This window comes from Lates calcarifer, linkage group LG16_LG22, assembly GCF_001640805.2.
Source record: "Lates calcarifer isolate ASB-BC8 linkage group LG16_LG22, TLL_Latcal_v3, whole genome shotgun sequence".
NCBI classification, from domain to species: Eukaryota; Metazoa; Chordata; class Actinopteri; family Centropomidae; genus Lates; species Lates calcarifer.
In genome coordinates this window covers 4,036,416-4,061,385 of record NC_066848.1, presented here as the reverse complement: position 1 = coordinate 4,061,385, position 24,970 = coordinate 4,036,416, and the positions used below count along the sequence as shown (strand labels likewise).

Sequence of the window (24,970 nt, the reverse complement as noted above, 5' to 3'; positions counted from 1 at the left end):
AGTCAGTGGTGATGAACAGGATGGAGCAGTTCTATGTTTTTGATGAAAAACGTTGAATGTCAAATGTCTGAGTGAGGCTGAAAATATCCAAGAGTCTTCTGTACTAATGAAATACACCACCTTGACCAACTTCATTATGGCCCCAGTTAACGAGTGGTTCCCAGTATACAGCTTTACTGCAGTCTTCAGTTACACAGTCTTTCAGTCTTACTTACTCCAGGCACAGCATTGCTGTCTAAACCATGTAAATCTGTCTTTTGTCTGCTTCACTTCAAAAATCTCTTTCCAGAATAGAAAAATCTCTGTCTAAATGGAAAACAGAGAGCACTGAGAATGGCTTGCCTGCTTTGGACACAGTGGTGGACATCAAAGGCGTAGCAGAGGATCCCCCTTCAGAATAGCAGCTACATGCCATTCCAATAAGTGCAGTGTATTCGGATCTGCAGTTCAAAAGGGGCTGGTGCAGGCAGGCAGGTCTCTGGGGCCTTGCCACCAGTAGTCTGGCTGCACAGATGTTTTGAATGCCAGCACAGACCATTTGCCACTTCTGCTGAAACTGAGGGCAGTTAGAAGTGACGGGAGGGAAGTTTGGCAAGACACATGTTTCCCACCTTGCCTGACAGTCAGTGTGTATTACCATACTTTGCCACTAACTGTACATTTAATAATCCATCAGAAATATATTTTAAAATATATAGTTTTTTTTTTGAAAGACTGAAATGGGCTGACTGTCAGCACGAATGTTCTAATATACAGGGTCTGATATATTTGACCAAATTTCTCTGCGCTTTCCAAAAAATAGCAATTAAAAACACTGAAGTAGATAAAGGTCAAATTCTGTTAGAGCCATTTTTCATGTTGAGGGTTATGTAAGGCCTGCATGCAGATTTGTCTTCCAGAAGTTACTGTGATTCAGTTACTCACATGTTAAGTCTGAATACTATCTAAAGCAAAAAGCGGTTTTTAAAAAGTGATCAATGTGATATCTTCTTCAAACTGAATTTAATTCTCAAACATGAGATTCTTAGAACAAGCATTTTCCTGCTGTGCAGCTGTACAAAAATGTTGCTGGTAAATCTCAGCAAGTTAGAGTTTGCCTTTCTGCATAATCACAGTGCAGCTTAGTGTTTAAACACCGTGTGTCTGTAACACATCGTGTTATGTTTGAGAATGAATTCAAGCTTTTGAGTTTCTCTTTACACACATCTGTCCTCTGCTGTAAACCTGCAATGAATTTAACAATGTTCACATTTAGTCCAAAGGTGAAAGTAAACACAAATTAATAACAGACATCCTGAGGGCGTCAGTGCACCCCAATGCAACATTTGAGGCCACCTTTTCCCATCTCGCCCAGATCTTTATGGAACAGTACACTGGTATGACATCACAGATCTGAGGATTAAAGAAACTGTTTTGTATTGTTTCTGGCTATAGGAGCCAGATGTTGATTATTCACTTACAGAACAAAGTGATCCACTATAGAGCATTTCAATACTTTTCTCCTTTAGGGATAAAGGACTTTCTTCTTTATCTTTTCTTTACTTTTTTCACTACATTGGTGTCTGCAGTTCATCTACCATGTTTTCCCCAAAGATTACATATTGTATTTTTGCTCCATGTTGTAAAAATGTTATCGCGGTGTGTTTATGGGGGGCAAAAACACAAACATGGTAACATCCTGAGGGCAAACAAGTGTCGACTAGTCCCAATCTGACACACTGTGAAAACACATTTATCATGCATCTATAATCCTCTCTGTGTTAATCAAATGATTACCCCATACCACAAGAATTTAAAGTTCAGTGCTAATTGCTAGGTTAGGTTTCTGTTGGCTCAGGTGCTGCATACTCTGCATGCTTACCTTCACAACTGTTACGCAGTTTTGTGTGTGAGAGAGAACAGCAGGTCTTTAACACATCAACAATTAAGCTCTTAAGACTTGGTGAATATGAGCAGTCTCGCCACAAAACAAGCCATAACACCTTTTTTATTCTGCGCAGGAGTTGTTGAGATTTAATGGTATGTCAACAAAGTAATTGCTCCATGATCTATTAGTTACAGGAAGGTTATCATTTAATCCTGAGATGAAAGTGGTGTTACATAGAGGACATTTTTTATAAAACCGATTCACTATGGAACACTGGAAAGGAATCTTTGTCATCTTTTGATCATTCAATTTAGTGTGTCAGGAAATTAATACAGTTCCATGGGGAAGGGTCAGGACTTTTAGAAACCTGTTGTTTGGATAATTAATCAACCCTCCTTTTCCAAAACACATGCAGGAGGTTCTCATGTGTGATGGTTGTGTTTTATTAGATAGAAATGAAAATGAAAATGAAAATCAGCAGACTCAAAATTTTAGTAATGCAGCTGCACACCAGAGGGGAAATTCAACTCAAACTACAAATGCTTTTTTCATCATCATACTATTACTTTAGTAACTGAGATCTTTCCATCTTAATTCTTACACTCTCTAATAATAACCACCACAAGCTTTTTAAAGAAATATGTCTAATATGGATTTATGAGAAGCAAAAAATGCTTCCATAAAGTTTATAACGTCTAAATATAGACAAGTAAACACTGTGTAAAAAGAAGAGCCCTCTATTGATCTAAAATTTTAAATGTGCAATCTTCAAATGTGCAGACTAACTGGACTTCCAAACTGAGCTTTAAATGTGTGATTTGTCTCAGTATAAAAAGAAAAATAACTAAGATTTGAGACCAATACATCAATTCTTGTGCAATAATTCATGTATGTTTTCACAAATAAATGTATTTCAAGAGTTCATATAGTTTTAAGAAGCAAAAATAAGCGTTCTGTTAAATCACAATATTTTACAAATGTATAAAAAGCAGCTGCCAAACATTTGGCCCCTTTTCTGCAGTGAGACATGGGTGTTACTTTATGTTGTGCATTTATGGGTCTTCTGTGGCATGGACACTTAGACTTAATTTTGACACTGTGAAGTGAAGGTGTCAAGGGTCATATCAGCTGTCCAGCTCAAAGTCTGTCTCATCACAGAGGTCAGGCTGAGGGGAATATTTTCGCCGTGAGAACTTCAGACAGAGAGTGTCTCCCACCTCGTTCAGATGGTGCAGCACCTGAGGACAAGGGAAAAGTAAATGCTTGATTCAGATGGAAAAAATTTCCAAGGCCTCAGAGAGGAACTGTTGGTAAATTTCCCTCAGTGTGTGTGTGTGTGTGTGTACCTGGTCCAGCATGGTTCTGGTGTGTGCTGCAGACAAACAGAAGCGAGCTCGGGCCTCTGTAATCGGTGTGGCTGGGAAGCCGACTACCACCACACCAATTTTTCTCTCCAGCATTTCTCGAGCAAAAGCCCTGGTCAGCAAAAAAAGAAACTACAAGTTTGTATATTTTCTAGTGTATAAATGTGTATAAATGTCAGGATTATATTCCTTAAAATGACTGAATTAAAATATCCTGATCAAATTTATAGTTACCAATGCTAAATGTGCAGAACTAGGATTGTTTCTCCTATTTATGTCTTTTCTGATTTGTACAAAGTCCAACTGACCAGAGAGCTGGATCGGGGCGTTATAACAAATATAAAACTATACAACAACATATCTCACATTTCTCACATGCTTATCACAGTTTAGGTTTGAAGCCTCCAAAATGTGCAGTGACCCTACAAGCCTCCTCAGAAAGAGGAAGCATCTGCCGCTTTGCCTCATCACATTAAAGAGTCATAAAGAATGTTGCTCTTTCTGTCCCTTCCAAATCCTTAATCATGTGGTTGGGATGTGTGGTATGAATGACTTGCAATAATTCCTGCAAAGCACAATAATTTTTTCAAAAAAAAAAAAAAAAAAGCTAACTCATGACTATCAATTCCCATCATTGATGTCTTTTACGTCACTGAGGCCAGGCAATGAATGATTCCTCATTTTGTGGCAAAGTGGACAGTTTAGAGAGTTCAGACCTTTAAAAAAGTTCAGAAAATGGTTTAGATGGTTTTACAGTTTTGTATTTTCAAGACAACTGTTGCTGGGTGTGCAGAACCCCAATCTAACACCAGCATCTGTAAGACCTGCTATATATCATCAGGACAATGGTAATCCAAAACGGTTAACAAAGTAAAGGCCAGAAACAATGCTAATAGGTAATAGGGTAGATACAGAAACAATACTGTAGATTTTGAAAACTCTAAATAACAAAAAGTAACACTGTAATTGTTTGAGAAATGTCTGTTTTTCCAAATATCATTTACAATAAGGCTGGTGAAACCATTGCTAAGTGATGTAAAATCAGAAGCTACTACTGTGGCAAAATATGATAGTAGCTTCTGATTATGGTGGTGACTGGGCTGGACTGATCTTCTCGTGGATGTTAACATTGACTGGCACTGACAGACATTTTATACCCATTTGATTACACCTGAGTGGCTCAAAAAATCCCAGGCTATAACTAATCAATACCTGATGTTTTCTCTAAAGTGGTTACAGATACCCAGTCTACATGGTCTACACTACTGATTCATGGAAACTTTGGAGTGTGTAAAATGGCAGCCATCCAAATCACTCAGATGTTTCATGGTGAGCTGACCTGAAATTGTTTATGACAACCGATAGAGAAGAGTACTTATTGATTTAAAACTCATCTGTGCACAATAAATATTCTGATAATCTTCCTCTAAAAGAGGTGAATGTTTTTGGGGAAAGTTTAAATGTACTTACACCACTTTGCCTGGCATGTAGAGCAGGATTGGAACCACAGGTGAGTCATCATTGCCGTAGATGATGAAGCCCATCTCCTTCAGTCTGGCCCTGAAGTATCTGGTGTTCTCTGCCAATTGGCGGATCCGTCTAATGCCTCCAATTAAAGAAAGGACACCACCAGATGTACATGGGTAAAGCACCAACTCACTGCTGTTTCCGTCCATATTTCAACTGTCCCCTGCATGGAGGGACATCACCTGTCAGTCGTGGCTAATGTAGTGTGTAGCGTTCTTTGCTGTGCCATCTCATCCTGAGTCCTGCGCCTCCATCTGGGCCATTCCAGCCTCCACTATGAACTTGCTCATGATTACAACTCAGCTGCGCCAGCAGATGGTTCAGTTTTGTCTGCCTGACGGCATGGTATATGCACTTGCACTGTGCCAAAATGAGGGTTTGCAAATTGGATACGATGGATTTTGCGCAAAATGAGTGACTGTGGACTGCCACTGGAGCGTAGCCATGACTGAAACTGAATACAAATAATGCTTAAGCATCACATGTAGTACAGATATTGTAAATATATTAGAAAACAAATCAAAGTCAGCAGAGGCAATATGTTCTGCTAACCCCCTGTGTTCCCTAATGATGTGAATCGCTGGGGAACCTGGTTGCTCTGTGGCTGCAGCAGAGTTTGGCATGGCCCAGCCTTGGAACACAAACTCTGTTTCCCTTTGATTACCTGGGAACAGATTGGCAGTTCTTTCAAAGGGATGTAAGAGAGCACTTTAAATCCCCTTATCTCAGCAGAGAGAGAGGAGGGGGACATAACATTCGGGCATCTGCCAAAAAGCACAGGCCCCATTTTGTAAATTGTTCCTCTCTGCTAAGATAGAGGGCATGGAGGTCAAAAACCTGCTGTCAGACACAAATCATATGAGTAGGTGAGAATGCGTGGATGTGTCTGTCTGTCTGAGTTTTTCCCCATTTCAGAACTGTTACCACCAGTTTGCTTTAAAGTGTGAAATTCAACATCAAAGGGAAAGGCAGTGAGGACAGAGGAAGGACTGAGAGAGAGAGGAATTAAAAACTTATCAGACATATGTGCAAACAGTATGTGACATTTCTTGTCATGGTTCGCTTTTATAGTGTTTTGATGGACACTGGATCTGATGTTTTGAAAGACTGCACTGTTTGCTGTGTTCCCTCCCTTCTATCAGACAGGTCAAGACTGATTTCTCCACAACAGCTATTTCACTGGGCTACGTCAGATCCAAAGCATGTCTGGTTCAGAGCCAGATGAGAAAGTTACTCATCTCGACATGAAACTACAATATAGCTCAACCATAAGACACTAGGCTTTAGTCCTTAGAGTGATTAACCCATCATAGCACTCTGCGATAGGCACATTCTGGATTTTTGTTTGCCACACAGTTTACATGGCTGCCTGTTTTTGCCTTCCGTCCCACAGATTTGGGTAACGTGAACTAACATTACTGCCATTAATACTCCTTCTATTACAGCCACTACCAGGACTACAACTACAATAACTCAAGAAGAATTGCTCTGGCGGTATCAGGACTAGTCCGGTAATGACTACTTCCCTGCCCTAGTGTCTGATGCCATTAAAGCAGAAACTTTTCAGAGGTACAGCGTTCCTCACAACACACACATGAAAATGATTTCCTCTACGTTAGGGTCACGTGTGCTCAGGGACTGCACGTCCCCCCTCTCTCTGCTGCTGCAGACCCCTGTAATTGCTACCACATTTTCTGACCAAGCAGCTGTTTGTCTTTCCCTGCAGGTCTGGACTTACTCCTAATGTTAACATTGGTACTGTCCTCTGGGTTTGGTTTGCTATTGTTTCCATAAAAATTATATAAAAGGTGTAAAAAATTTTATATGCCAGCCATAATATTTGTCTGTGTAAAGAACATCAGGCTTGACAAGTACATGGATAATAAGACTGGGATTAAGGGTGACATTCACTGGATGGAGACCCAGCGTGCTCAGATAACTCACCCTCTGTGCTCCCGTCTTTTCCCATAATGCACTTCATGGCGCGTAAGATCTGCTCGGTGACAGGAGGGGACATGGCTGAGGCGTATACTGCGCTGTGAGAATGACTGCGCAGGTAGTCCACCAGCTCCTGCAATTTAGCACACAGTGTCACACAGATAACCAGCAGAAATACTATAGTATGTATTTTTAGACAAAATGTTACTCTCAGATATTCTCTGAAACAGGAGTGAGGCCCTGCACTTGTCTTTTAGTACCACTAGAGAGAGCTCATGTATAGTCTGCACCTGAGAATCAATTAAAATACCTCAGGTCATTTCTCTGTCACTATAACAATCTTGGCATTGGCTGTAAAATAGCTCTGGATCCTTTCCTGCTCTCTTCTCTGAGGCAGCCAGTAGACTAATTTGAGAAAGAACCAATGCTGAAATGAGCCAGAATGAGGACTGTCATGCTCATTATTCCTAAATGTCAGCAGGAGATTAATTCTGCTAGTGCTTGTCAAGAGAAGAGCAGGATTTCAGGAAACTGATTCAGTTATGGGTCCCCAAAGCACGTGTGTGTAAGTGGTCTGAGGTTGGGAGCAGGCCTGAAGCTGTGATGGGCTGCTGCTCGGTGGCTGTGTGGTGGCCAGCGGGTGTGGGGTGATGACACGTAGCCGGAGATGCTGTCTGGCCACCATTTCCACTCACTGCCATCTGTCCCCACTGGGCGGCGGCTGCGGCTTCCTCACACACACGAGGGGAAGGGATTTTGGGGGAAATGCTCAAACGTAGGATAAGAACCCTGAAACAACCTTACATCTGTTTTCGTTTAAGGCAGGGGATTTTCACCGCTTTAGGGCCCTGCAGGATTTTGTTGCGACCAAGATAAACCAGTTAAGAGAACATGTCCGAAATCCATCTCACGTCTGGGGCGTGGAGTGACAGTTCAGAGTGTTTCCTTAGCCACACTGTGGCCACAGTACTGATGTGGCAATACATGTCCACAATGCCACAGAGGTGGAGCTGTGCCAGAGCAGCACACATGCTTACACATACTTGGTTCCTGAATGGATGTATTTAATAACCTTCAGTGCAATCCAGGCTTTAAGTAAAGAGTGAATGAGTAATGTCTTCTTCATGCAAGGTTGAAGAGAATTAGAAGGAGGTTGGAGTGTATTTATTGGGGTATTTATTTTTGGTACTCTCATAAAATAGCTATAACATGACTGTTTTCCAGAACACATCTGCTGAGTGTTTTGTCGGTCAACCCAAATGTACTTAATGTAAGATTTGGGGGATTTCACCACAACAACAAACGCGTCAAATCTAAAGGCTTTCTCTCTCTTCCTGCCTGTTCTTTCAGCAGTTTACTACAGCCAGCTGTCAAACCAGGCAGAGTGTTCATACTTCAAACATTATCATGCTTGTTAAAAGTCATCCTGTTAAATCTGGAGCGCAGTTCCGACGCCTGCCACAAGAAGGGGCTGGCCCTCTGCCAGCTTTACCTTCTTATTATGGCAGAGCAGGGCTGAGCCAACATAAGGCAACAGCAGGAAAGGTCCCTCTCTGAATACATAATTCAAACAACATGGCCGTTTCCTCAGTTGCTTTCTAATCAACTGCCACAAAACCGATGTGGTTATGTACTAAAGTGTACTTTTTAATGGAGTAAAAAGGAATTACAAAGGCCAGAGTCACAGCCCGGGGAACATTTGTTGGACACATGATAGCTACGAGAGAGGTGGGATATTTGATTGAGGCCCAAACACACTTAAAAACAGACCTGGGTAAAATAGTATGTGATGTATTTTAACCTGGTTTGGAGCCAAACAGGTTAACGTTGTTACACAGACAGTGGTTGCCAGGATGTTAAAACAACATCAGCGAGTATCAGAGACTCAGCTCATTTGACTTTCTAAGAATGGTAACTTACCCAAGGCTGCTGGAATTGTTTCAATGTGATTAATTCCACCAACACTTATCTTAAATTTATCTCAACCGTGTTTTGGTCCAAGATGATTAATTTTGCATAGCAATCAACTAGTTTTACAGGTGAGCTATGACTGATATAGAGGCAAATGAAGAGTGATGATGGAGGGTAATTAAACTTTAGGGTTTTTAAAAAGTAATCCACCACTGCTTCTATCAATATCATGTTGTGCTATGAGAAGATAGGTTGCTGTTTCATATCAGAGTATCCAGTGACACCTGATAAACCTGTGACTCCTCCAGCAGTGTTCTGCTGAGGACCTTTACTGCATGTCAACCCCCCCCTGGAGGTCTGCTCCAACTAGAGCTGAACTATCAATTGTAGCTCATTCTTTTGCTCTATTTTATTTTATTTTAATTTGAGGTGACAAAGTATTCTGAGCAGGCCTACCTTGATAACACATGCATGGAAGAAGATGAAGTCTTTAAAATATCTCAGGTATAAAAGTGTTGTGTTAAATATGATTAAAATCTGTGGGAAATTTCCAATATTTGGATACATTCATAGTGACAAAACTGTGATATAAATATATTACTACTTATTACTACAATTGATAAAAAGAAGGCAGAGAAAACTGAAAGAGAAAATCCAAAGATCTACAGGAACCTTTTTCCCCGCAATATAGCCTCCGGCAGCCCCAAAGCTCTTGGTGAAGGTTCCCATCATCACGTCCACATCAGCTGGGTTCACTCCAAACAGCTCAGTCACTCCCCGGCCTGTTGGTCCCACTGCTCCAATACTGTGGGCTTCATCCAGGTACAGATAAGCTTTATACTTCTTCTTCAGAGCGATGATCTCAGGTAGTTGAACCACTGAGCCTTCCATGCTAATGACAGAGAATCACACAAACACTGACTATGCTTAAAAGGAACAAGATGGACGCACACATTTCATCAATTATAAACAAAACTCTTAAAATAATAAAATTTGAAAGTAAAAGACCCTGAACAGACATCACTTTATCCACTGCAGAGCATCTGTATGTCTGTAAATGCATATTACATAATTTGACATGCCCCAATCTTCCAAGAATCTTTCCGCTGCCCTCTTCCACTTACTCCCACCTCTTTCCAATCTCTTCCTCCCCTCTGATGCAAGCCTTTTAAGGCTACAAATAGACAGCATGAGTGAGTATATGGCTGGGGAATGGAGCAATCCCAGACCTGCGATCCTTGCTACAGCTAAGACCGTCTGCAGCACAAATGACAAAAGACAGGGTTTCACCAGGACCAATGTGGACATCAAAGACAGGCCGAGGATATAGCTAAAGCATGCTTACTCCTTATCCAGGCTTTCTGATGTCACCGGGAGATGATAGATTAGAATTAGTTCTTTCAGTGCCAAACCGAAAGGCAGCATTTCTCTCTAATGTTTGAGCCTGACATTAGACATTATTGCCTGATAAAGGCAGTCTGATGATGTGCAATTAAGCTGTCTCTCAAATTACCAGGACTGTTGTGGAACTAATCATTGTATAAATACCAAATGGCCATGTTTAAAGTTTCCTCTCTTTTGATAAGAGGACTGGCATAAAACAATTAAGTAACGGTCACAGCTGACTGAATATGAATACATGTGTTGGGGGAAAAAAATAATGTTGATAAAAAGCACAATGAATATGTCAGGTTTTAGTTCAGAGGGCCTGAAATATAAGCGGCAAATGAGGGCAAAAAGAGGGAAGAAAGGAGAAAAGAAAACGGCCATGATAAACAGTTGGAGCTGGGGGTGTAGCCAAGTCAATCTCTGTGGCTTCATTTGGCCTTGATTTGGAGCTAATGAGCAGATGGAGAGGGTCACTAAGACTCAGGATAGCTCATTGCCGGGAGAGACACACAATACCTTTCTCCTCTCTCCAGTAATCAAACGGTACCCAACCATACACTGACACACACGAACACACACACATACGCACACACACAAACTATCTATTATTCAAGGGTGGAGAGGGAAGCAATTGAAAAAGAGACCATTACAGGGACTGCTAAACACGGGCTGAAAGCTCTCCTCAGGTTACAAATTAAGGTTTCTACCTGAGTTGGGCTGTGTGAAACTCTGCTCAAATCCACCTGGAGGCCCATACTGACAAAGACTGATACATCAGCTCAGCTGATATGTGTCTGCAAGAGAGAGACTACACTAATATGTGTGTGGGTTGTATAATGACGACTGACCTATAGATGCCTTCCACCATGATGAGGATCTTCCTCCAAGGCCTGTGAGTCCGAGGCTGCCCTGAGCAAACCGCCTCTTTTAGCATCTTATCCAGACTGTGCATGTCTGTCAGACACACACACACACACACACACACACACACAGAGGAGGGTGAAAGAGAGTTTATAAAAGCAGGCAAGAACTCAACAGTCTTATAGATCTTTGACAAACCACATTTTAAATAGTACTTTAGGCTTATACAATGAAATCATATGCAACCAAACACTTTATATGTACAAAACATACAGTATAAAAACTTCAATTATCAAATCAGAGGAACACCAACTAAAGCAAACAACAGTGATAATTTCTGCAGGGCAGGGCAGTTCACAGAGTACACAAGGCACTACATTATCTGACAGAAACACCCTCCACAAACATCACACACAGGAAATACCTTGGCACTCTGATGCTAATGAGCACCTGCAAAATCTGTATCAGAGGGGATTACTAACAGAGCTAAATATGGCTTTGGCTAAAGGTCTGTTCAGCACAGTCTGCATGGTTGCTTAAGATTATGATTGAAATTTTGGCTTCAACTAAATAATTTCCCAGTGGCATTTAGAGTTTACAACAGGTACGAGTGACACTATTAATGATCCTTGACTGCACGCCAGCAGATGGCAGTATTGAATAGCTGTAGCTTAAAGGGAGCACTATTCAAAGTATGACTGCAATCCAACCATTTCCAGCTGAGCAGCTAGTAAACCTGTCATATCTAATAATCTGTTATAGATGATTGATATCGCTGCCTCCACACAAAAACAGATTTGCTTAAAAGGCAGAGGATGCTGGTCTCATAAAATCACTTCCTGAAGCTCAACACGCTATTATAAATCTAATGTTCTCAGTGTCAGCAATGGGGAAACCTGCTAGTGAAAGAGGAACCCACAGTGGCTTGCTTTGTATACAAGAATGAGAGAAAGATTGTTTCACAGTTAAGCAGTGATTTAAGATGAGACACGGTCTGATATGAGATACTGTCTGTCTGGAATGAGTAGAACATTTGTCTTTGTTTCTACACACGACATGCATACAGTTGAGAAAATCTGTAAAATTGTATTATCCTGTGCTGATAATGGGGTTGCACAAATGCTACTAGCTTAATAAACAAAGCCTAACCTTCAATAAAAACATTTGAATTATTTGAAAGAATAACGCTAACCATCAAAAGGAGTGTCCTTTATCTATGAGTATTTTAAGTATTTCTGCCTGACACACACCCTACATATCGCTAGACTGGACCAACCAGTTCATCTTCTCTCTGCTATGACATTCCATCTCTGTTACAGATAAGCCACTTAAAACCTTTAACATTTCAAAACATAAACAGAGGATCACAGAGAGAGTACACCAATTGCTGCAAAAATCACTATATATTTTTGTATTTTTGCTTATCTTTTGTTGTAGCTGCATTGACTGGTTAAACCATGTTAGTAAATACTGGCTTTGTACTAATAAAAGAGTGTATGAGCCCGGTGCTAGAGGTATAGAGACAGGGAGGGGTCAACTACTCAGGTGCCTGAGGGCTCTTTGCCTTTAGACAGGCCTCTGGGATCTGCTTGGAGGACCCATAACTGACTCTGCTTGTACCTGTCAGGACACATTTGCTGCCAGAGGACTGGCTCATTTGTCCCGTCTCCTGAAAGAGCAGGGGAATGTTTCCAATGCAAGCACAATGAATGTTGTATCATTCATGCCTAATAATCATCCCTTATCATCTATTCACAATATGTAATTTGCTATTATAATAGAGAACAGAAAGTTTAAGTGAGATGACATTTTCATCTGAGTTAACTTCTGTTTTGCTGCTCTGCTCGCTGGTGGATAAAACACAGTCGTGACTGTAAACTGAACCCATTTCATTAAAGCTTTTACATTTGCTGCTCTAAACACAGAATGTTAAGTAGGTCTTTCCTAAGGCAAATCCTGTGCTGCACAGAAAGTGATGTATTTCTCAGGGTGGCAACAGTTTGGAATGACTAGAAGAAAAAGTGGATACTGTGAGCAGCAGTATTCACTGAGGATGCAGAACAGAAATTCAAATTTTATCAACAGATAATCTCAGGACAAAAAAGACGTAGAGTTTTTATGTTCTGGCAGGTACAAGGCAGGAGCAAGAAGAGTGTTAAGCACCACAAATGTTGGCAAGTGGAAACAATATGGCTTACACTGTTTGTAACTTCAATAGTGCTGTGTATTGTATTCTTGTTAACAAGAAACACTATGACTCATGTTCATATTAGACAGTTACTGGCACTTACTGTTGTGTTTGAATACCCGGATGGTTGCTCCTGACAGTCTGGCCCCTAAGATGAGAGATGTGTGGTTGAGCTCATCACTCAAAATCAAACAACCCTGAAAACCAGCAGAGAGAAAAGACTTCATTCAAATTTCCTTAGGAAAGATTTTCAGTTGCAGTGTACTAGCTGAAGCACATGTTCCTACATCATTGAAATTAAAATTTTCTTCATTCCACAACGTTTCTGATTCTATCGGGTAGTAATCTTTGAATATGGATAGGTTTGAATAGATGGTGTATGATGGCATTTTGCATTTAGTGGTTCATGCTTACTGAGAGAGCCAATTAGACTCTCCCTTGGGTACAGAAAAAATAATTACCTTGAAAACAGTAAACACCATCATCAGTATCATGGATTAAAATCATAGCAGTGTGTTCTACCCACCTACCTGTTTTATTTGTTTTCTAAAAAACTGTTTAAAAAAAAAAATGTATTTCAACATATCTTTCATGCTTTTATTTTGTATTTTTGTATAACGTGTGCTAAAAAGATTTACCAGGCCAATTATCTATCAGCCCATTCCTCTTGCCCTGCCCCCATCTGGGCTTAAATTACAATGACTCATAATGTCTAGGGTCCTATATGTATGGTAATGGTTGTATGTGATGTAAATGTCATTTTTCACTTCTTTCATGTCTAATGAAGTTTTGACCAACAGACACATCACAATTTTCATAATGGAGAATACGGTACTTCATATTCCATAAAAATCTGAATGCAAATGAATTCAGCTGTTCCCCAGTACATTAACATATTTAACACTGAAGCTCCAAGCATTTGACTGCATTAGTTTGAATGAACCCTTGTAGAGAGTATGTTGACACCGTCTCAGTGACAGATACCCTTGGTTTGGCCTGGGGTGCAGCTGGCCTTGTCCCTGGTCTACCAGCAGCTGCCACTCTGCCTGCACAGTGAGGCCTGTCCTGGCACAGCCTGTCCCTGTAGGACAGAGTTGGCAGTGTGGGTTGACCCAGCCCCTGCAGGGTTACTGTGGGGGTTGCAGCCTAAGGGGCTGCATAAGTGACCCCATTCTCGTCGCTTAAACCATCAACCTCCCCTTCCTCCTGTCCAGTTCAATCACAGATATTCATGCTGTGTGTTGCCCCTGGTAACCCATGTCCCTCTGTGTGAGCCAGGCTGGTGTGCCGATAGGCCAGAGTATGGGTAATCATCCCCTTGAGTGGTGCTCTTAACAAAACCTGCCCTTCCTTGTCAATGTGTCTGAAAGCAGCTATGCATGCCCAGAGCCTCGCCCTCCTGGCTACTGTAATGTTTAATTATGATTTTAATTAATGAGGGTGGATCAGGAGTTGCTTGCAGCTGAGTTTAGTTGACTGTTATTCATTAATTTAGGCCATATGCAAGAAAGGAACAAAAGCTAAGCTAATTAGATTAATTTCTGCTGCGCTGTGAATACTACACCCACGTACAGTAGGATTTCCTATACACACTGTGTGGCATTTAGTGTGTAAAATTGCATACCTTGCCAACAAGTGCTGGAATGTTCATTGAATTGGTGGCAAAACCCATCCCAAATGTCATGGAGGACTCTACTCCAAGGAAACTGGCTACCAGTTTCTCCAGCTCTTCATGGATGTTCAGGTTACCTACAAGACAGAGATCACAAAAAGATAACTCACCCTGACATGGTCACTGTACCTGCTGATTTATCTGGTAGTCCTTTAGTCCATGGATTTTACTGGTCTTTGTCCTCCAATCACAAGTTTCATAAGACCCACAGACAAAAGCTTGGACTATCAGCACATATAGAGTCAGCGCCTCTTGCTCTCTGGGGATTGTAAGAGATTTATAAAGATTCGAGATGTGGTCAATTTGTAATTTTGTTCAACTACCCTTTTTCATCCCAGGCAATTTCAAGGCAAGTCCTGCAAGGTCTAAAATGATTCTGCAGCACAGTCTGGGACTGAGGCAGTTGGTTATAACCTAATGTGACAGGTTGGGACCAGAATTCATTTAGAAAATTGATCAGATTGTAATCTGTCACCTGACATGGTGTTTTTCTATTTTGTGCAATAAAAGTGGAGGTTTCAGGTATCTCTGGAGTGCTTCCACTGCTCTTGTGGTCAGTTGGTAAAATAAGAATTACTGTTATAATTGTGAGTTATAGAGATGGGCAGTAAGGTTCATATACTCTATTTTTTCTGCTGGCTCTGTGTATGATAGAAATAGTAACATATGAGCACAGTAAACTTTAATACACTCTATACTTAGTATACTATACCATACTATAGCAGTAGTAGCAGTTGTTTCAAAAATACAGTACATTACCCCATTCATCCTCAATATTTTAGAGACTGTTACTGTACATTTACAATCACAGACAAGAAATATAGTAAACTCTCACTAAAGAGATACTGATTTAAACATATTTATATCTAGTTATTTGAAAAACTACAAAATGAAAACCATTATTTCAGATAGCATCAGCACTGTAAATGAAAATGAAGCCTGGTATTAAGATGTTGTGATGGCTTTAAGGCTATCTTCATAAGAAAAAGATGCATGAAATACATATACATGAAACAGTTATCATTGTAGTTATAATCAATAATAATCAGTAACCAAGGAGAGCAGGCAGTAAAAAGTTTTAAACAGACCAAATGTTTAAGGAAGGATTAGAAAATGGGTATTGAGTGATGTGTTTAAAACCATAATGCAGTGAAGCAGCTCTGTCTTTATGGTGATTCCCATTCGGTGCCTTCCATCAGGCCTTGCACCAAGTCAAATCGATTCATACATTTCCTCAACCACTCACAGACCCTGCTTGCATGTGCAGGTTTTTTTAATCAGACTGCACTGGCATTTGCTCTCTTTATAGAACATTTTACCTAGCTGTAGCTAGGCATGCTCTGCCTACTTATTGATATGGTAACCTCACAAGGCTGCTTTAGGTCTGCATACTCTTCAGCTAAGAGAGAACGGAGGCCTTATCAGCTTTGCTTATTTGAGTTAGCTGAAATAAAGTGGTGCCTTCATTGTCATATACATCCCGTTAAACATGGTTACTTTTCCTCTGAATTACCAAAGTCACCTTCCTGCCTCTACAATCATTAAAACTTGTTGCTGAGAAAGCTAAATAACTATTGCCATGGTTGAAAGCGTTATTGTGGGGAGACAATAAAGATTGTGCTCATAAACCTCACAGCTAAATCGTCAGTTTCATTGTAAACCTGTGACTGAGATTTTCCATCAAAACCTTTACAACAAGGCAAAAAAGAGAGAAGAGTTAATCATCAGACAAATACAGCACATATGGCTTGGTAAAAATGCAAAACAGCCTATAGTCTGCAAGTGTGTGTATTATGGTGTACACAGTATTTCCCATTAATTTGTCACTCATTTGAATCCATGACATCATTATCAAATTTATGGTATGTTAATGATTGCAGGAAAGGCAGGAACAGTGAGCTATCCATTAATACAAATCCAGGAATGTTTGACACGTGTGTTTACTCACAAGGCGTGCTTTCAGTGCACTTTGAATCCAGTTACTCATGCTTATTAAAATAAAACACCTCAAACTGCACTCTGTGCACTTAGCACAGTGTGGGAAAATGATTCGTAAGTTCAGTTGACTGAACTGAACATGACTTTGGGAGGAAGTCAGGAGTACAATGAAGAGTGAAGTGTAAGAAGAATTTAAATAATTTTTTCAATCAGGTTTTCGGTTTGAATAAAGTGAGTCGTTGGCATATTCAGTAAAGACACCTCCAAGAAATATAGAAATTTAGGTTTTGAGGATTTTCACCTATACAAATTGCAGCATGTGAACTAAAACGCTAGTGATGATGCCGTCATTCCTGCTACAGAGACACTGTGGTCTTTAATAATTGACGCTTTAATAAGGTCTCATGGGAGAAATACTTGTTATTCCTTAACCCTCTCAGTGAGCCAGCTGAAACACAGATTACAAACCCAGGGAAAAACAGACCCATTTCGAAAGAGAAATAAACATATAAATAAATCACACAAATGAATAATGGATGGTGTGGAGTGTGTGTGTGTGTGTGTGTGTGGTGGGTGGATGTACTTGCACTCTGACAAACATACGTATAACTAATGATCACATGCCCTTTAATTCCTCTGGTTCTCTCTGTTCTTGTCAAACTGCTGATATCATGCAGCACTATGCAGTGACTCAGCTCGCTCTGAGCCTGCTAACCTCCTGCTAGCCTGCACTGCACTAGCCTAAACTTCTCTAAGTGTGGCCTGTTCAGTGAACTCCAAAATGTTAACCCATCAACAGGTTTTGACCAAGAAAAACACACAGCTGACAGCCAATCATTAGATTTCACAGCTGAACCACTGATACGCTGTAACATGAGATCCTGGCACACACAGCCACTTAAACACCATTGGAGGAATGGCCCAAGTTCAGAGGATAAAACACCATTCAAAATTCATCTAAAGCCCCAGATCCTACTTTCTGATCCTTGCTGTTCTAACACTTTCATCACATATATTCTTTTTGCACCCTTCTTAATGTCCAGGGTGTTTCATAATGTTACATTCCACTATGATATCATTTCCAGCACTCTGCAGTGTGGACCAGTATGTAATGATCTCAGCTTATGCCCAAACGGTACATAATTTAACAAAGGTTGAATAATTCATATTACACTGTAGCCACTGAAAGATAATTAAACATGTGGGCAGTATAATTCAGGAGATAGATAATAAATGATGGCATATGTGATGAGGGAGATGGAGTTTTATTTCCAGTTTGATACTCAACCTATTCAGTGTCACTGGGGTCTGCCAGAAACTTTTAAAATGGATGCACGTGTAAGAAATTTGAAGCACTGTAAGATTAAATAAAAGAGACACCACCAATGCGATTAACTTCAGTCGTGAGGTGGACATTTTGCTCAAGATAAAATGATTGCCCTTGCAGAAACTAGCTCAAGAGTTAAATGTGCCACACATTTTTAACACATTTTCTTTCCTGTTTAACGTTACACTGACCACAAATCTCACCTATTTCCTGTCTTGTGCTGCAAACCCCAACCCCATACTGGCGCGTTTTGTCTGCCACAGTTTTCAGGAAATCAGCCTTGTTCTCAGCAAAACCGAGGTAGTTGTAAGAGCCCATGTTGATGGCATTGTGTATCGTCCTCCCGGTTAACCTGCAAGCATGTAAACATTAGGAATCAATTAGCTTTTCTGTTTTTTCTACACATACGCGCACTCTGAGAATTAATTAGATGCTGTAAAAAGTAATCAGCATTCAATTAAATATAATTGCTTATCATAAACTTGTTACTTCATCAGTAGAGTTCTGTTCATGAGAAGTGCAATTATAATAATGTTTATTTAAGGTAAACAACAGTGACTGCATGCAGAATCAGCCATTTCTCATTTTCATTTCCTTGGATGTTATGTACATGATTAAATATTCACAACTCATTTTAGCCAGACTCAAGAGATTTGGTGTCAACACAGCCCTGTAAAATGAAATTACACACGCTACTCCATTGTCAGTACACTGATAATAGATGGAAAGTCCAAGTGTAATAATGTCTTGGAATCAACGCACATTCGGGTAACCATCAACATCAAAGTTCACATGGTTAGTTAACAGTGCACATGTCTGCTGTTCATCATCAGAGCTTTAAAAGTATTTTAAGGGAGCTGCTTCATTTCATCAACTGACCTACTTCTTTGCACTGCTCATGTAAACCTGCACACCACTACAAAACCCATCTGCATGTCTCTTTACCCATTCACCACACTTCACCACAAAAGACAAGCTGACTGCCCCATTTCTACTTTTTCCAGTCACATTAAACCTCTTTAAACATGTAATCCATGCTTACCCCTCTTTCTTGATTCATAATGTCATATCCCCTCCCCATGGCTCTTTTCATATTCCTATTCATGATAAATTCTGTGACCCTGCCGTGCAGCACAGAGTAATCTCAACTGTGGTCCAGACATTCAGGACTGACATATCCTTCCTAATGACAAATGCCCATGTGTTTTATGTTCTATCTTCCCCTATTAGCTCATCAGAGAGGAGCTTGATCTTTCCAATTAAATCTTGGCTGCCTAATTTCTAGCACCAGAAGCGAGATGATTGTGCAGGCCTGTCTCAAGGTGAAAAAACTGAAATAAATTCTTTCAGTTGCATAGTATAAATGATTATAAGCCAACAGTATGTCTCACCTACAGTATGTTTATCATGACTTGGTTACAGCACCTGAATGTCCAGTTGTAGTCATCAGACACCCTCTCCATCAGGTCAAAGACTGGTCCAGGCAGGCTGCATATGGGACGGTTCCAGTTGTCTCGTACTCTCATGTATAGGTTTCGAGTGTAGAAGTTCTCAAAATCTTGGTAAAGTGGTACAAAATCCTGAAGGCAGAGAGGAACATTATTAATAACTAGGATGTCACAAAGGAAGAAGAAAAAGTAAGAAAAAAAGTAAGAAGAGTGACTTCTTGAGTTCTGAACACTTTGGTTACACTAAGAGCTACTTGAGCAAGCTCTAGAACAAAGCCAACAATCAAGAACAAAAATAAAATAAAATTACAAAAAGCTGTATTGAAATAAATTCTAACACCTTCTTAGTAATTGTGGTCTTAAATAACAAAAGAACACATGCCCAGTTTTGGTGGTTTGCCATGTGAGCAGGGCTCCTCCATACATATAGTTCATAATTTGTATTTGATATTCTAACCCTTCAAGACCATAAAGGTTCATTCAGCTTTACACTACATCTTTTGCAATTATCTTACAATCACTCAGGCCACATCTTCAGCTATTACGTTGATAGAAAAGTCAGATTTTCAGTACTGTAGTCTTTACACATACCGTATATTTTTGTAGTACTTCAAGACAATCTTCACACGGATGCCCTAACAACAGTATTTACCAAGATTATTAGCGCCTTTGCCTTCAGTAACCTTCTCTGTATGTCTGATCTAATTAAGTCACCATCACAACAGAGCCCACAGCTCTTTTCTCTTCCTAAAGACTTCTTTATTGTCTCAGACGTACAGTACCTGCCTTACCAAAAAATATCGACACAGCACTTCTTTTTTTTTTAAAGTTTATAGCTTTTTTGATATGTGCTGCACAAAACAAATCATTAACAACTAACAACTTATCTTAACTGCAATCTTTGGATTTTAGAAATGAAATCTATGGCAACACAATGGCTCGTATGTGGCAGTGTTCAGGCCTTATCTACAATCTTAAGCACAGTAACAAGGAAAGAACTTGAATCCTCTGAGATTTAATTAGGTCTTCAACAGATATTCTCTGTGGTGTCCTGTCTCACCCATGGCAACACTGTAGCACAGAAGAACATGAAGGGAGAGGGCTGAGGGAGAGCTTAAGAGCAAAAATTGAAATAATTAGGGGAAAACAATATGTGTTGACACCCAAGGCATGCTCCTCTCCTCCAACTGTTTGGGTGCATGTGTGTGTCTACAGTCTGTGAGTATGCCTGACAATATGCCTATGTTTGTGCTGACTGCATGGTTTACCTACCTTCTGTTCCTCTCTCTCCTGGGCAAGGTGGCACTTCTCTAAGCCCACAGCTCTGAGGAAATCTCTGAGGTAGCCAAACAGGGTGACAATGCCAAAGCCCAGGTATGTCATGACAGCCACGTACATGGGCGCCTGTTCAAAGGACTCCTGCCTGTGCTGCCCGGAGGCAACACCAGTCCCTGGGCCATTTTTCTATACAACAAGAGGCCCACATGAGCTGTCTTACATTGCAGATGAGACAAGAGAAAACAATTCCATTTGAATAAAAGCAAAGGGTTGTGGTTAACACACCAATTAACCTGAATAAAAAGGAGACAGACACTGTTACACTTACAGAAGTGACTACTAAAACATATTATTCAACACTGAAGCAAGACAAACTGGACTATCCTCAGTAATACTACACCAATTCAATTTAAGACTTGCATTTTGCATTGGGAATGCAGTGGGTTCAAAAAAATTCTATGGGAATTTAAAGGGAGCAAAGTCTTGCCTTTGGGAAGCAAAAATCACATGTAAAACTGTTGAATTACAGAGATTGTTAAATAGTTTTTATTGTGAAACATTCCTGGCAGCTATCACTAATCAAGATGCAACTAAAACAAGATATTACAAAAATTCCCTATACTATTCAACAGAGCAAATTTCCAGATGACTGGGTTAGTAGCCCCAGTCTGTGCCACTTTTTTACAGTGAGGCATTTGCATCGGAGTCACAAAGCTAGCAACTGTTTTTCAGAAATTGTCACTTGATTAAAATAATTGACTGGTTTTTATGACCGCATTTCCACAGTTTTCAAAGTCATTTCTGTCCATCTTGAACAGAAACATCCCTACTGATGCACAATGAAGAATATTTTCAGCCATTTCTGAAGTAAGAATCCTACTTAAACCAAAGATGGACACCAGAAGTGTCATAAGGACTCTATGGGAAACTATGATTTTTTAAAATGTATGTAAATTATATGACTATCATAAAAAAATATGCAATTATAGAATACATACCCAAAATATGAATATGAAAATATCAGTAATATTTACATAAGACTCATGAGGGAACACTTGCAATCTGCGCATGATAATACGCCGTTAGACGCCACCATAGATATGTCACTTCCGGCTGCCATGTTTTTTTGGTTTATCAGCCGCGACTTGCGTGCTTTAATAAAACGTCGATGCAAGAGCAGCAGACGGAATAATTATCTTTTTAAAGCATTTTGGCAGGAAATTCTGTCTTTAAGCAGCGGTAAGTGTTACTACATGTAACTGTTTTTTTAAAAGTCACTCTTCCAGCTAGCTTTAACAGAGATCGCTAAAATGCTAACAGCCATGTAATCAATGAATAAAATGTAAAACAAACAAACAAACAAAGATTCTTAAATGCTCTGTGGGTTCTAGATGGAGGACTAATACAGTCTATGCTTATGAGATAAGCTACCCCCCAATTGTTGGCTAAATATTATGCTTTTATTAGAGCCTGAATGTCTGGCGTATCAAAAAAAAAAAAAAAAACACACATTAACGAGCTACGTTGCAGGAGTAACCGAAGCAGATACAGGTGGTGTTGCATTTCATCACAGCTGGTGAGTAATGTGGACATTGTGTAACATCAAAATTCACACATCCGTAAAAAACAAAACTAGAACAACCAGGTGAACAAACCAGGTGAACGAGCCAGGTGTATTTTCTGCAAAGACAAACCACTTGTTACAGCTAACTCACTGGTAGCTCACATGTCAGAATTATATATAGGCTACAGTGTACAGAGATAAACACACAGAGAGCTAGTACCGTCCTCACCTAACTGGCCTGAAGGCACATATTATTTGCATTAGAGAAAAGGAAGAATTTCGGGGCGGGGTCGCCAGTTCACTCACTGCTGTTTAGGTTGTTCGTTTCCAAAAAAAAAAAAAAAAAAAAAAAGGAGCGATTCAAACCTCTGTAAACACAACGGTATCCTTATATAGTATGTTTTTCATTTAAAAAAAAAAAAAATCAAATTAGGTAGACATTTGATGAGCCAGCTATATGTACATTCTACAACTTCCATAGGGGATTCAAAACCAAATGACATAATTATCCTTTACATGCATGTAGCATATGGCAGTGAGTTAGATGTAAACCTTAGCTGTTCATATTCAGCAGGTGATCAGTTTCTGTCAGGTATAAAGTATGCCTACGTCACAGGGGTCGTTTCAGGTAAACAGTCCCACGGAAATTGTAGAGTACCTGACTCCTAGAGCCGTAAAGCGGGCGTACTGTGGCGCACAAGTATATTTTCTGTAAATAAACCCAGCCGCTGACAGACGTACCTCTCTGTTGTTGTGGTAGACATTTTTCTTGATATCTTCGCTTTTCAGTCCATTCTGATTCAAATGTGTTTTTGAGTTGCTGTTGGCAGCAGTTCTTGACATGTTCCTGAAAGCACAGCTGCGACTGCCTCCTCCGTTTGACTGCCAGGTATAAACCGGTGTGCTTTGCTGAACTTAGAAAGGTGACTTCCTCCTTTTGTTGCGCCGGTCCAGCCTCTTAAGAATTGTTGCCTGAACATCGTTCAGTTACAGTTTCAGTCACCTTACTGTTTCGATATCGTGCAAATGTGCCAACTTCCTCTTCCCCTTATTCCAACTCCCCACTTCTCATATACTGTTCGTCTAATTTTTGTTTTGTTTTTGAGTGTATGTTCTACAGTTTATCTTGCTATGATATTCTTATCTTTCCATCAGTGGAAAGTAGTACTTTTGTTCAATTATTTAAGTTGAATTTTGAGACATTTACTTGAATATTTCAATTGAATGCTTTTAATGTTTCTTCTGCACTAAATTTTAGACTCCACTACATTTATTAGACACCTGGAGTCAGTTGTTGCAGGCTGTACATACGAAACATAATATGATCTCCTGAAATATGATGCTTTGTTATACAACTATTAGACAGTATATGTAGTTAAAAATAGCTACACATCAACCAACTACAGCAATACTGTACATAAGTACATTCCTGTACTTATACTCTTAATTCTGAAAGTAAATTTTGTTAATAATACTTTGGTGCTTTTACTTATACTTGAGTATGTTTACAGTGATGTAAAAATGCATTTAAAAGTAAACATTTATATTGTCATTTATTCATCTAGTTTCAGGTCAGGCTACTAAAAAGGAAAGGACTGGTGAATGTAGAATATTCTATTGCACCCATGAATTGTTTGCACATGTAAATTATTGTAGCCTTATCTTAGAGTATGGTCAGTCCAGTGGTGGTACAGTAGCAGTACACACCCAAATGCATCATTAGTAGTGTGCATGATTTGATTTGTAAAGTAATAATAATAATAGTCCTCTCAGTCACATGAACAGATTGTTTAAGCATGTGCACTGACATTCAGATTACACAGTATAAACAAAAAATAATTAAACTGCTGAAAAATGAGTTGTCTATGATTTATTATGGTACTTGTTTTGATCTTGATGCAGAACTTGTCTTCATGCTCTCACAGGTCAGTGGTCAGGCTTAGCTACATCTGGAGCTGAGAATATCAATATCTGGCTCACGGACTCCTCAGGACTAATGTGGGGGCTTGTCAGGACTTGAACTGCTTGAGCTACTTGAACTGCTTGAACCTTTTCAGTGTGCTGGACTGCTGTCCTAAACACATAGTATGTAAAAAGAAAATATTATTGGCTACATGTATGTGCGGATAGATTATGATACATGCTACAGCTTTAAGCAGTAATATGTAACAGTCTAGCTCTGTGGTATTGTTTTTGCAGAGCACAAACACCCTCCACTTTTAGAGCACAAAAGTGTACAATTTGCTGTTGCTGTGGTTGGTCTTTGTAGTTGATGATTTACTGAAGTGTCATAAATCAGACAGTTATTGGCATAGGTCACATCAACATTGCCTTGTAAACTTACTTCTGTATGCAGGCTGTTGACAATTTGGTGTCTGCTGCATTGTTGAAATTTTCCCCCCTGGGCAAACACAAAGAGATTGTTTGTTGGTAAAAGGTCAATGCCTACACAGAAGTCTTGTGGTGCACTTAGTTTGTGGGTGCACAGTAAATCGGAATATGCACAGAGGGGTGACAGTAAGTTTAATAAGGGTTTTCTTTGCATTCTGACATTGACCTATTCCTGTTTTGGAGAGCTTGCCTCTTGGTGGGTGTGCACAAGTAGAATATGAGAAGCAGATAGGCCAAGTGATAATGTTAAAGGGAAGCTGAAGTTTGGAATGCAAGTGCATGTCTGAACATTATGCCATGAGATGTT

At 39.9% G+C, this 24,970-nt stretch overlaps 2 protein-coding genes across 3 annotated transcripts in view; one reads left to right on the top strand and one right to left on the bottom strand.

The window, feature by feature from the left end:
- tasp1 (taspase, threonine aspartase, 1) overlaps positions 1-24,970 on the top strand; it is an 86,694-nt gene that overhangs the window by 42,524 nt on the left and 19,200 nt on the right. The gene's annotated exons all lie outside the window — the stretch shown is intronic.
- On the bottom strand, positions 1,970-23,243 carry sptlc3 (serine palmitoyltransferase, long chain base subunit 3). 2 transcript variants are annotated; one of them, XM_018667070.2, is made up of 12 exons: positions 23,014-23,241; positions 20,703-20,894; positions 19,408-19,562; positions 18,186-18,334; positions 14,670-14,794; positions 13,149-13,242; positions 10,845-10,950; positions 9,280-9,499; positions 6,703-6,829; positions 4,702-4,837; positions 3,214-3,343; positions 1,970-3,105 (listed from the first exon to the last, which is right to left on the bottom strand). In XM_018667070.2, the coding sequence occupies exons 1-12, from the start codon at positions 23,113-23,115 to the stop codon at positions 2,992-2,994; spliced, it is 1,650 nt and encodes a 549-aa protein (XP_018522586.1). In that variant the 5' UTR covers positions 23,116-23,241; the 3' UTR covers positions 1,970-2,991. The 2 variants fall into 2 exon arrangements, with proteins under 2 accessions (XP_018522586.1, XP_050932380.1); XM_051076423.1 differs by lacking the exon at positions 20,703-20,894 and having other exon boundaries at positions 23,014-23,243.